Genomic DNA, 14,178 nt, shown 5'->3' on the forward strand with positions numbered 1-14,178 from the left:
CCAATGGAAGACATCAATAAACAATTTTTTAACTAATGCTATTAAAAAGTAGAATAGGGCATTGAAACAAAACAACCCCCATTTTTTAATCCATTTTTTATCTGCACTGCTTATCCTATGTAGGGTGGAGCTCTTCCCAGCTATCTTCGGGCAGTAGGCAGGGGACACCCTTAACTGGTTGCCAGCCACTCACAGAGCACAAAGAGACAGACAACTCACTCGCTCATTCACACCTAGGGACAATTTGGATCGGCCAATCAACCTGACATGCATGTTTTTGGAATGTGGGAGGAAACCGTAGTGCCCGGAGAAAACCCGCACAGGCACAGGAAGAACATGCAAACTCCGCACAGAAGGATTTGATCCTATAACCTTAGATATGTGCCGCGGACGTGTTAACCACTCATCTGCTGTGCCGCCAATTGTTAATATTTTAAAAAATATATACACATATATAGACTGGATTTTTAAAATACTAATTATCTAATGACTCGTACACACAGCCAAAATTACAAATTGCGGTAATAATGAGTCCAAAAGCCCCATTTAAATTACATTCCCTATTTACATTTCAAACATTTTAGGAAATACATACTACCGTATTTTCCGCACTATAAGGCGCACCTAAAAGTCTTAATTTTTTTCAAAAGCTGACCATGCGCCTTATAATACAGTGCGCCTTATTTATGGATCAATTTTAAAATTGCAAAGTTTTCCAACTAACTTGCAGCCGCCGACTAGATTTTCCCCCAAACGCCAAGTAGTCCGCGGTGTATGCTGGGATTTATTTACCGGCGTTTCATTGGCTAACCAATGTGTCAATCATCATTTGAATCGATCACTATTGGCTGAAGTTATTCGGAGGTCAAGGGGGCGGATCCTTTTTATCATTTACAGCCTGGCATAGGCTTAAGCTGTAAAACAAAGCCTGCAATTGGCCGAAAAAGATGTGTCAATCATCAGTTGACTCGATCACTATTGGCTAAAGTTATTCGGAGGTCAAGGGGCGGATCCTTTTTATCATTTACAGGCTGGCATTGGCTGAAGCGGCAAAACAAAGCCTGCAATTGGCCGAAAAAGATGAATGCGTATAGCACATCGTTGACGGCATACAGAAAGCATTTTTTTACTATTCTGTATTTGTAAATATTTTATTCTCCTGGATTTACTAAACTCACGGATATAAGAGGACCATGGCTGCACATTATTATTGAACAAAACGACTTCGGTGAGCTACTTCGGCTTTATATTTTCCCTGTATCTTGTTTCAGACTGAACTCGATGTTTCTGTGATAAGCGGTGCAGATAATGGATGGAATGGAGTGTCTATTTTTAAATTAAACTCAATTCCAAGTGTTTATTGTCATATGCACAGTAAAGTTGCGAGCGAAAATAGAAACTAAGGAATGGTTGGCATTTCTTGAATCCCGGGACTTTAACCTTCCGAATGATGGAACGATGCATTTGAGTGACATCGTACGGACACCGCATCCGCATGTGTTCTCGACACGTATTTGCGTCTTTGCAAGCTTTGGGAATGTTAAGGGGGTAATGAGTTTGACTGAACTATATGACTGTTTTGTCCACGTTCCCATTGTAGCGCCTTATAATCCGGTGCGTCTTATGTATGTCAAATATAGGACCAAAAACTATTTTTTCGGGGTGCGCCGTATAACCCGGTGCGCCTTATAGTGCGGAAAATACGGTATACTATACTATACTATACTATACTATACTATACTATACTATACTATACTATACTATACTATTAATATTTTTGATAAATTTGATAAAGAGGATTAATATATTTCTTCTAGTTATTTTTGGTATTATTTGTTATAGGAGTCGCAAGCAGAATAATCACAAGTCTGAAATGTAATTTCTTTTTTTACTAATTTCCCTTTTGTACCATACAGCTCTGTTTTCTTGTTTTAATTTTAAATAGGAATGGGAATGGGGTAGGCACGTAAAAGCTTTTGTTCCCGCCTACTCCCTTTGGGCACATGTTTATGTATTATATCATTGTACAACTTTTTTCGAGCAAATATTTGTTGTGGTTGATGTTGTTTTATTGTTCCTGTGCCTAAATAAAAAGCCACATGCAAACAAAGGATGTGTAGAATAGAGACATCGTTATTTGTGAGATATTTTAAAAGAAATATAGAGACAAAAACCTCGAGTAAAGCTTAAGACTAATAACTGTAAATGGCAAAAACTTTACCAAAACTGAAATGTAATGCTATCGTTGGAATGGTTTATTCAGACTTAAGTACTAGTCGAGAGTTCAAGTTCATTCACACCTAGGGGACAATTTGAACTAGCTAATTAACCTGCCATGCATGTTTTTGGAATGTGGGACGAAACCAGAAGGCCCAGAGGAAACCCACGCAAGCACAGGGAGAACATGCAAACCCCGCACAGGAAGGCTGATTTGAACCCGATTCCTCAGAACTCAACCGCAGACGCGCTAACCACTCAGCTGCCCTGTACAATTTGCTCTAATGACAACTAATGTTTTTTCTTTTTATAATTATTCTAACATCTAGAAAAAAAAAATAAGACCTGGGAGTTCTTTGATGCTATATCCTTTTCATCATGTAACTCTACTATAGACATTGCCGTCTCCTGTGCCATTTGTTTCGTCTGATGGTTTTGAAAATGATTAGCAGAATTATTGCAATTATTTTTTAATGATTATATCAGTGTTCTCGTTTGCCCGCGTCCTTGCGTCCTAGACGCACCATTTTTGCTGGAGACGCGTCGTCTCAAATCAACGTGCGTCCCCGGGACGCAACCTTTTTGCCACAAAATTGTCATTATTACCCGATTACTTCTTTTTAACAAAGATTTACTGCACTCCAAACTTTTCATCAAGCAGATCCGCCATTGTTGTTTTGGTCTCGCGGTTCGAGTTTTCGTCTGCACGCTGATCTCGGCCAACGAGATCTCGTTGTGTAGTGAAAGGAAGTCCGTCTTTTTTTAGAGAACCGGCTTTTTCGGCTCAACTCATTAAAAAGAGCCGTCTCTCAAACCGCTCGCTTGCTTTGATGCATTATATTACGAATTATTATGACATATAAAAAAGTTAAGAAAAAAAGGAAGTATAAAAGGAGAAAATAAAAAAAAGACAGGTTTGTGGTTATCCCTTTAATCGGTATATTACCACCAATAATTTGATGCAGAAAATGAATTCATAATTTGATGAATAAAACGGGGCAGCACGGCGGCGCAGTGGTTAGTGCGTGTGCAGCACAGTTCTGAGGTCGTGGGAACCTCCTGCGTGGGTTCAAATTCAGCTACCGGCCTTACTGTGCGGAGTTTGTATGTTCTCCCCGTGCTTGCGTGGGTTTCCTCCGGGTACTCCGGTTTCCTCCCACATTCCAAAGACATGCATTTCAGGTGAATTGGACGGTCCAAATTGTCCCTAGGTGTGACTGAGTGAGTGAGTTGTCTGTCCACGTGTGCCCTGTGATTGGCTGGCGACCAGTTCAGGGTGTCCCCTGCCCACTGCCCGGAGATGCCTGGGATGGGCTCCAGCCCCTCCGTGACCCTAATAAGGATAAGCGGTACGAGATGAGATGAGATGATTAAAACGGAATGAATATATAGATTTATATTATATATTTGTCGCCGATTTACGATTTCAACCTCGATAACACAAAATTTTGGGGACCCATAGATCTCTGTTGGGACCCATAGATTTTTGAGCATGCGAGACCCCGGGACCCATCACGTTTCACAGGTAAAAGGAACACTGTTATATCCAAAGAAAAGGTCTTGCATAACATCCCATTTCTGCCAGCGCTAAAGACAGATATTATTTTGATATACAGTAAAGACAAATATTCAATGTATAGCGTTGTTTATTATATCTCTATATATACCAGGACACTCAGCCATTTTCTGCAGTCTATTTACAGCTTGTCATTGTTTGCGGACAAGGTTTCTTGACACGCAGCTACCAGTTTCATGATCTTTTCAGCACATTATTATGTCCACTGCTAATGTCGTTTTTGACAGGAGGTAGGTCCAAGTGTTACTCCGCACATGTGAAAATCGAACGGTGGTAAAAATAGTTTGCAACGTGCATGATGGTCATTATGGTACACCTTGACAACTGGTGTACGGCTTCAACTGCATTGTGTCTTTCTTTGTTGCAGGGGTTTATGGCTTCCTCACATTTGGGAAGGACGTGAAAGCCGACATTCTGATGTCATATATGGGCAATGATGTTCTGATTTTGGTTGCCAGACTCCTTTTTGGAGTCTCTATTATCACCATCTACCCCATCATCCTATTGCTGGGCAGGTATAATTCTTTCTTATTCTTTTGTATTTATAAGTATACATGTAATTTTCTGCCCTGCGATTGGCTGGCAACCTGTTCAGGGTGTCCCCTGCCCACTGCCCGATGATTGCTGGGATGGGCTCCAGCACCCCCGCGACCCTACTGAGGATAAGCGGTGTAGCTAATGAGATGAGAGATGAGAGACATGTAATTTTCCTCAAAGGAACATTATGTATTATTTAGCACTTTCTAAAGGTAGAAAAATGAATTTATGAGAAAAAAAACATTGATTTGAGGAATAAGCAAAAATGTATGAACTATTATATAAACATGCAATCTTTTGAGACACCCGTAAGGCCGAGAAACTTGTATTTATTTGCACAGTTGGGCGTGTTACTGAAAACAGCTATTAATCACGGTCAATGTTCCCTGTAATTTTCCAGGGGTCTGAGCGTTCACACAAAGTCGGTGAGCAACGCTTGAAACAACAGTGAGCAACCATAATCCCAAGTGTGGCAACTAAATCATTATCAAACATGTCCAAAACTTGACATCAAGTTACATTTTGCTGAGTTTCCGGCAATGCAAAAAAAATAATTCACTTTTGAATGAATTGATTAATGTATTATTGCAAAGGTTTTACGGCCTACAAACGTCATTTGTTTTTACAATTCTTTCACAAGATTTTTTTTTCTTTTTTTTTTCCTGATATCTGGAATAATACTAACATTTTTGGGGGCTTATTTAGTCGGTTGCACGATATGGAACTGTACTTAATCACATTTTTTTAGTGGAAGTACAATGTTGGCAACAAAATTGACTTGGTATAATTGGAAATTATTTGAATGCAACACAAACTTTTTCTTCTTTTCCCTGTTTTTTTTTTCTCCTTTTTTAAATCCCTTTAAAAAAAATCTCATTGTGTTTATTTTTTCCTAACTGTTACTTTTTTCTTTTTCTTTTCTATTTACTTTTTTTCCTTTGTTTCTTTCTTTTCTTTTTTTCTGGCTTTTTTTCTGAATTTTTCCTTCTTTTTTCTCTTCCTTATTTCTCAGCTTTTCACTACTTTTTCATTTTGGTATTTTTTTCTTTTTTGTTCCATTCCCCCTTCCTTTAAGTTATTTTGTGCACAATTTTACGTAATATTTGGTCGTGTAGGGATTAAAGAAGCAAAAACAACCTGAAGAGCCGTTTGGGACCCGAAAGAGCCAGTTCTCTTTAGTGAGCCGAGCCGAAGAAGCTGGTTCTTGAAAAACTCTACTTTTCAACTTCGTTCGACATTGACTTCCAAACATCGCATTTAGAACACAACGTCAGGGGAACCCGTGTATTTTTACCTTCATGCACTGTAACTTTGACTTAATTCGCTTCTTAATTAGCATTTTCGAGCCCTGATTTTTGTGCGCTGGCTAGATTTTCTTGTGCGCTGAGAATGTGCAGGCAGTGCGCAATTGCGCATGCGAGCAACTTAGAGGGAACATTGGTCACGGTTACTGGTTGTTTATTTTAAAAGTAATTCCCTTACCCCCAGATTACTGAGACCTAAAAGCTACAAGTTACGGTATATACATGCGTTGGAGGCGACCCCTAAACCTGCTTTAAAAAGGCCACATCATAAGAGAAATAGAAGAAATGTGTACACCAACCTCATAATTTTTTCTCTTGAGAGCTTGCAAAAAAACACTGTGTTGAGACAATCCATATCCATTTTGTCTCAAAACATCCGATACATGCAGTGGTTGTTGAGTGGTCCGTACCCTCCGCGCAACAGATACGGACGATACTACTCTATGTGCAGACTTCACGTATGGGCCTCTGTCTGTCTCATGAATGTCAGTGATTAAAATTATGATTGACACATTCCGTCTGGTGGAGCGTTTTGATCATAATTGTGAGTTAAATTGTAATTCTGCAAACTTATCTTTGTTTTAAATAAATATTCCTGTAATTGTCACGGACCAGAAACAGACACAGGACCCAATAGCGTTTGTTTTTCTCAGTTTTTTTTAATAAAAAGGGAGAGCAGGGCTTGCTTCCACGGTCCGATGGTTGACGGACAAGGACAGCAGGAGACGTGGAAGTGGCACTTCCGTGTCGAGCGAGGAGGATCGAAGACAGGCAAGAAATACTAGTCGTTAGCCGAGACTGGAGAGCAAGGGCGGTGTCGAGTTCGGAAACAAGGTCGGCAACAGGAGTCAGGAAGGGGTAAAACAGATCGGATAACAGGCAGGCAGAACGGGGCAGAGTCAGGTCCGAAAACAGGTTGGCCGCGAGGATCAGGCAGAGAAAAACAGGGCAGGAACAGAGTCTGACGTCAGAGCTTGCCGAGCTGGGAGCAACGGTTCGCATGACGATCTGACAGGGATCTCTTGGAAGTCGGGGGTTTAAAAGGAGTTCAACAGCCAATCAGCTCTCCAGGCAGGTGCTCTGAATCGGCAATCATGACAGTAATTTGATTAAGTAATGCCGTTACATGTATTCTGTCCCTCCCAGAACTCATTTATATCATAAACAGTAGTACATTTCATACCAGTCTATCTATTCTTTTAGATCTGTGATCCAGGACCCCTTGCTGAGTTGGCGCAGGAGGCGCGGCCATATGGTGACGGACAAGTTTGAAAGCCGCAGCCGCTACACGCTGACGTTCTTGTGGATCACTGCCACACTTCTCATCGCCATGTTTGTACCGGACATCAGTAAAGTCATCAGCGTCATAGGTGGCATCAGTGCCTTTTTCATTTTTATCTTTCCAGGTAAGGTGTCGTTTGGCGTCCACATTTTCTCACACCTTGAACAACCGTACACACTCTTCTGTGTTTGACTAGGACTTTGTCTGATGTTTGCTATGCAGTCTCAACCAGTGTCTTGTAAAACCAGGTGAGTAAGGACATCCTTTGTGTGTGTATGATGGCTTCATTTCACTGTCTTGACTCTTAAAGATTTGTGTTTGAAAGCACCAGCAAGATGCGTGACAACAGGTCATTAGCCCGAAAAGTCGGTCATTCTGCAGTTAAACAAAGAGTGTCAGCTCCCCAATAGGACCGGTGTGGGCATGTTACTGAAAAACAGTAATTAGTTACAGTTACCGTAAATTCCCGACTATAAAGAGCACCAGGTTATAAGCCGCACCCACCACATTTTAAGAGGATAACCGCTTTTGTACTTACACAAGCCATGCCTACATATAAGCCGCATGCGCAAACTTAACCCAAACCCGACTTTAAGTCCTGCGATTGGGGGTTTTGGGGTTTTTAAGGGTTATTGATCTATCTTCGTTATTCATTATCCGTTATTGGTCAGTTCATAATACGCTACAAAGCCTAGGAGCCGGGACACTTACTCTCAGCCAAAAGGCCAAGCTAAGGTCCTAGCCCTAAAGCCTTGCTGCGATCATTGCAAATGCACCTTTCCCGGAGGCACTGCAATACCGGGCCGATGCGTGGAGTGGACAGAGCAAGCTCATATTCCAAGGCCAAGTTAAGGACCTAGCATCATAAGGACCTGGCAGGCCAAAGTCAATCAGTCCAAGAACCACAATCAGCGATTGAAACTGAATATAAAGTACACAGTCTAAAATCCACAGCTGGCTAAATGAACCGAAAATGATACCGGTAGTTAAGGTTTGATGCAGACCTGCAGAGTCCAGGTCCCGTTATAAATAATTCAAGGAAAAAAAAAAGTATATTTACAAAGGCAAGGGTGGAAAAAATATACATCCACTTTTGTCCGCTGGGTCCACAAACACGTCTCACCTTTACTCCACTTCCCATCAGCCCCCGTTGTCCTTCTTTTTTGATTCGCCCGTGGAAATCATATCAGAATAAGTCTCTAAAATATATACATTACAAAAATATACAGTTGCAAATACATATTATACATGGTTACACATATTTACAAAGAAAGATGGTACACCGAGAGAGTTTTCAAAGCTTTAATAATAATATTATAAGTTTCATCCCAAACCGTGCCTGTGAAGGGTAGCAAAACGCTGCCAGGAACACGCTCGCAACACAGTAAACGTGTCTGTTAAAAAAATATACGGTACTTGCAGAAAACATTGTGAACATGCTTAATTGCTGTTAAGATTGTCGAGAAAAATTGTTCAAACCTCACATTGTTTATTTGCTGTTACCAGTGTCAATAAAATTGTTCAAACCAAACCAAAAAAACCACGGTAAACCGTCCTTATCTTCCTCCTTATAACCGACGTTACCAAAGTCGTCTTCCCCAGTAGGTCGTCCCACGCTCCCTTAATAAAAAACACGTAAGCAACACTCTCGCAAAGTAGATTTCACCCGTCTAAATCTTACCTTTTGTACTCGAGCGCTGCAGGCGGCTGTTAGAAAAATTACCGTACATAAATTGGCCGCATCATTGAATAAGCCGCAGGGTTGAACGTTTGGGGAAAAAAGTAGCGGCTTATAGTTTGGAATTTACGGTATGTTAATTAAAAACTAATGCAGTTACTGTTCATCCCAGAGTAATTTTGAGGAATGGGTTTGTCCCTTAGTGTATTTGTTGGTTCCGGGTACTGAAAACACACGTTTTCAAACTAGAGGCTGAAAACAGATGACCCATTCCTTCGAAGGTTTTTTTTTTACCTGTAAAGCCAGGCGTTGTAAATATGTTTTCAGGCGTGTGACCTGTCTTGAGTCGTTTGATGACCACTCCTTCTCTATTATTCGACAAACTGGGTGTTTCTCCTCCTTTGTCACCAGGAGGCAAAGCTGTGTTCATCATCAAAATGGTCGTTTTTTTTTAAACCTGGGGGTAAAGCAGGACATATTGAGTTTAGTGAGGGCTTAATGGCACTGATAAGAAGGAGTTTGTGGTTTAAGATGAATTTCAAGTCATTCTTTACGCTATTGCAAAATAAAAAATATTATCACCCAGTTAAGCCTATAAAGCCCAGCCCATAAGGTAACGTAACTGTTACCAATTTAAGGTTTTAACATTTACTATTCTGAAATCTGACTCAGAAGACACTTCACGTGTCTTGTCTAATTCCTCACAGTTGGAGCATGTTCTAAAGTCAGGGAAATTATTTAGCCGGGCGCAGAATATAGTCCACATATTAATTTATTTAGCCGAATCAAAGAGTTTAACAAATCAGGTCTCTGCCTGTGCCAATTTTACAATCGTGTGCAGGAGACGATGGGGGCTTCTGGGTTGCCCACTTCTATGACACATGGTGATGAAATGTTCACGCCCCCCTGACCAAGCTTTTGGCTGATTGGTCCGCGCCGTCATCGATGCAAATTTCCCAATTGTCCTTTGAAGCTTGGGAGAAGGGTGATAGGTCATTGTCCTTACTTAGGACAAGTATTTTGAGTATAAGTTGAATAGAACAGGGTATAAAATAGTATATAACTTCACCACCCACTATCAATGTTTATTTATTTTTTTCTAAAGACCAAATTTATATATTCTTTAGATCCTGTTTTACCTGCCCAGATTGTCATTAGACAGTGGATGTGTTTATAAGTCACATCCTGCAAAACTTTGAGGTTTTTGCAGGATTTTTGAGTTCAGGGCCAGAGGGTTTGTATTATGAACACAACCACTGTCCAATGTCCAAATATAAATGTGGTCGTTAGGAAAAAAAAAAAACATTGAGAGATGTTTGGAGGGACATTTCACTCAAACCGCTCAACCCTTGATAAGGAATTGTATTTTGTTAAAATCGACCAAACCTGGACTTTACATAGTGTGATCCTCTCAGGAATGTGCTTGTTTGAATATATCTTCTTTAACTGAAATTGACGTTTCTTGCCTTCCATTGTGTATTCCACTCAAAGAAGCAATGTAATATCGTGGAACGATCAATACCAAATATGCATATATACCTGTACATAGGCCCCCTGATTTCAGTCTTTTATTTTATATTTTCTACATTTGATTTGATACTGTAGAATATCCCCATTAGGAGAACCTCAGTGAGCTTGTACTCTATGGTGCAATAACTATTTCAGTTGTACTTTGTTGGTAAAAATAAACAAGCCCACCCCTCAATGGTTGGATCGGGAGTTTTATATGACAACGTGAGAGATGCAGGAGTATTAAGGATTACACTGCAATTCATGATTTGCATAAAATAAGTAGTTAATATAAAGCTGTGACGCATCTTGTTGCAACATTCACCACGATCTAGGAACAAAAGCGTTAGTACGGTCTCTGAGTAGGACTGTACAACAACACATAATATGTTGGGATCTATCTTTATATTTTCTGTCTTTTTCAGAATTGTCCTCACACTTTGGGGAGTAGTCACCTTGCTGTGTGGCGCATTTATCTTTGGCCAGAGCACGACTATTGCAGTCATGCAGATACTCGGGAAGATCTGACAATGAAGATTTGAACTTACAGTCCTGCCACACTCAAGGTCTTTACAGCAGTCTTTCTCAAACAATGGCACTTGTGTGCCTTGAGATCTTGGAATTTTATTGATAACACCAATAATATTGGACCGATTATCAAAGGTGGTTTCAAAAGAAAAGAGCTCCCCAAGAATTCCAGAAAACCTGTGACATAGTCTGTGACATTATAAGAATTCAATTTATTAAGGGGATCTGGCCTTGGATCTTCCACATATCCAGTGCCAAATAGATTTACACAATTTCTGTTCTCTCACTGACTTACCAGTGTAGTCTTTTTGTCTGGCTTCAGAGTGAGAGGTAATACATTTTGACTACCAAAGTACTAAATGTATATTGAGACCTAAAGCTGATGTCCTGCTTTGTCTCAGGGGACAGGCCCTAAAATAAGGCAAGCAATTACATATTTAAGCCTTGAGAAATGTACCATTTTTGAAGGACGATCATGCATTGACTTTTGGAACAGAAATAAAATCTTCTTCCAACTCTTCTTAGCTGAGTCAAGGGCGTATTTTTCCTTAAAAGTCAGCTCGTCTGATGTCCTAACTATTTCCATTCATACCAATTCTCTATTGTGGCACAGTGCCTTGTCTAATTTCATGTAAAAAGGGGTAGTATTTTGATAAAACAAAACAAAAAAACTGACAAAACAAGCATGAATATTTGCGTGCTCTCCCAGAGTAAATGATGTTCATCCAGATTGGTACGTAGCAGCAGATCACAATTAATTTTTCATTTTGTTGTTTTATTTATCTGTCTGGGTAATGAAATTGTTTTGGATAGTCATATTTTTAAAATGAATATCATTAAGATTTTTTTAAAAAACTTTTTATTTCTGTCACGAGGCGAAGTGGAAGGGGGCTGTCACGAGGCGTGGTGGAGTGGAGTGGGGTGACCGGACCGGAACGGAGGCAGGAGGCAGGAAGGGAGAACTCAATTGCGTAACGATCCAAAACTTTTATTCACCAAAATAAAAGTTGTCCAAAACTCTGGGACATGACAAAACAAACAGTTGTTTCTTCCAACTCAACTAAACAGGACAAGGCATAACAGAACGGACAATGTTTAAAACTAAAACAGGACAAGGCATAACAGACCGGGGAATGTGTAATGAGCCAGCGCCCGCCAAACCCACAACCCAGCCTTAAGTAGCAGACCAGCAATCAGCTGATCTGCTACAGCTTGAGTTCGGGGGCGCGGCAGACTGGTCGCCACGGCGACCGTGACAATTTCTCACACAAATTTTGACAGAGGTTTGATTCCACCATCGTAAATCAACCCAAACACAAAACATATAAACTTAACACACCCATAAATAACAGAAGAAACAACAGAAAAAAAAGAAATAATAAAAGAAAAAAAGAAAAAAAAATGTTAATACAATACAATCAATCATTAAGATTTTACAAACAAAAAACATGTGAATACATAAATAATGGTAAAACTTGAAAACCAAGTTAAAATTACAGGAGAATACAAAAACAAAACAAACAAAAAAAATACATGATATCTGCCAAACGTATTTACTTCAAACACTTCAAGAGCCAAAGCGGCCTTAAATAATGAAACAACTTTATATTGTCAACTTATTGTCAATTTATATCATAGCCTGTCTCAAAACATTTTTTTTCTCTTTCAATTTTTTACTTTTGAATTGTAAGATGTCCCAATGGTAAGCTTTAATTCATGTGAGTGTGCCTTGTCTTAAAAATCTTAAGAAACACTGCTTCACAGGACATTTGTGAAGATCGGCTGGCTCAGGAGGTAGAGCGCTCGTCTTGGGATCAAGAGATCGCAGTTCGAATCCCGGCTCCTCCGTGTTACATGTAAAGTGTCCTTGGGTAAGACACTGAACCCCTAATACCCCCAATAAGCAGGTTAGCGCCTTACATGGCTGCTTGGCCGCTATTGGGAAATGTTAAGCACACCGTAAAGCGCTTTGGGAAGTCTTGACTTGAAAAGCGCTATATAAATGCAGATCATTTCATTTAATTTCACTACAACTAACTCAGACTCTGTCAAGTTCCATTGATACTTTGATGTATTATTTTACAATTTGACTTACTGATGAAAGCCATGGTATTTCCTTACACTCTATTGTCACATGACCATTTTTGTGTAGCAGAAATGGTAAAATGGTAAATGGTCTGCATTTATATAGCGCTTTTCAAGTCAATGAAGACCTCTCAAAGTGCTTTACAATGTGCTTCACACTTACCCATTCACACACACGCTCACACACCAACAGCGGCCATGCAGCCATGCAAGGCGCCGACCTGCTTCTGAATAGCGTGTGTGGTGAAGATAAAGAGATTGAAGCAATGAATGCTAAAAATAAGGATTATTTTCTAAATGAAGTTTCTGTAAGGTTCGGCATCTGATTTGAAAAATGCATATTCAGCTTCAATGCCTTTAAATGTTTCATGCCGCCATCCATTTTCATGACTGCTTGTTTTGCCTCATTAAACCAATTTTGTTGGATTTCACAGTCTGAATGTTTCTTTGTGAAATATATATCGTAGAAACAGGGTCATATTTTGAAACATTGATAACGACAATTAAACTAAATAATAATTTCCAATTATAAATAATATTTTTTTTAATGCCAAAATATAGATGAAAAAAAAATACTACAGTAAAACTTGGTTAATAAGAAATTTAAATGGACGGGGAAAATCTTTCGGATAATCCCAGTATCCGGATTAGCCCCCTTGACCTCAAAATTGATGTTTCATAGAAAAAACATGAATAACTTATCTGATTTTAATTGAACATGAATTCACGTGTTTATATTCAGATGAAACGAGAATATAAATGAAACATACATACCGTGACAATGTTTGAAGTTTCATGTGAAAATATACGGCGGTATCTTTCTTATTCAGGCCAGTATGATTTCAGTATTGTATAATCTTTATTTTTTCTTCTAATGTGCCGTCCTCTGGACTCCTCTACTTGACTGACGAAATTATGTGACACTCAGCATGGTCTCCGTCAGTGTAGTTTTGCACGAATAGATCAAAACTTAATTCGAAGCACAATGAGATAGAGTCTTATAGTGATAACCAGGGAGACGTACCACAAAAATTAACACTTTGAGAAATCTGTTTGTCTATGGACAAAAGGATGACATACACTTTCCGGGAAAGTTGCGTCATCCAGCCTCTTCCAGGAAGAAGACGTCAAAGACAGCATGTCGACTTGGAATAGGACTCTGGAAAGGAATGTGTCACGAGACCGGACCAGATCGGAGGCAGGAGGCAGGAAGGGTGAACTCATTCGCGTTAACGATAAAAGTCGTCCAACACTCAGGGACAAAAACAAAAACAGGCTTACAAGGCAAACAGGAACTCAGACTAGGAATACTCACAAAACAGGCTTTTACTCAGAACGGGCAAGTACAGGTTTCCTCAAGTCAAACAGAATAGAATAATGCAAAGTAATGCAAAGAACCCGCAACCGGCAATCCCCAAAACCCGCCTTTAAGAAGCACACGCATAAATTAGGAAATCTGCTA

At 39.7% G+C, this 14,178-nt stretch overlaps 1 protein-coding gene across 1 annotated transcript in view; it reads left to right on the top strand.

Moving 5' to 3' along the window:
• slc38a8a (solute carrier family 38 member 8a) overlaps window positions 1–12,528 on the top strand; it is a 38,940-nt gene extending 26,412 nt beyond the window's left edge. Inside the window, exons 7-11 of the mRNA XM_088339188.1 lie at window positions 4,161–4,308; window positions 6,838–7,040; window positions 7,113–7,164; window positions 10,529–10,669; window positions 12,396–12,528. Of these exons, the coding sequence (XP_088195314.1) occupies window positions 4,161–4,308; window positions 6,838–7,040; window positions 7,113–7,164; window positions 10,529–10,631 (506 nt within the window). The 3' untranslated portion in view covers window positions 10,632–10,669; window positions 12,396–12,528. The remainder of the gene's footprint in view (window positions 1–4,160; window positions 4,309–6,837; window positions 7,041–7,112; window positions 7,165–10,528; window positions 10,670–12,395) is intronic.
• Window positions 12,529–14,178: the final 1,650 nt, after the last annotated feature.

The sequence above is a fragment of the Urocampus carinirostris genome, chromosome 7 (genome assembly GCF_059441175.1).
Source record: "Urocampus carinirostris isolate Australia breed hairy pipefish chromosome 7, RoL_Ucar_1.0, whole genome shotgun sequence".
NCBI lineage: Eukaryota > Metazoa > Chordata > Actinopteri > Syngnathiformes > Syngnathidae > Urocampus > Urocampus carinirostris.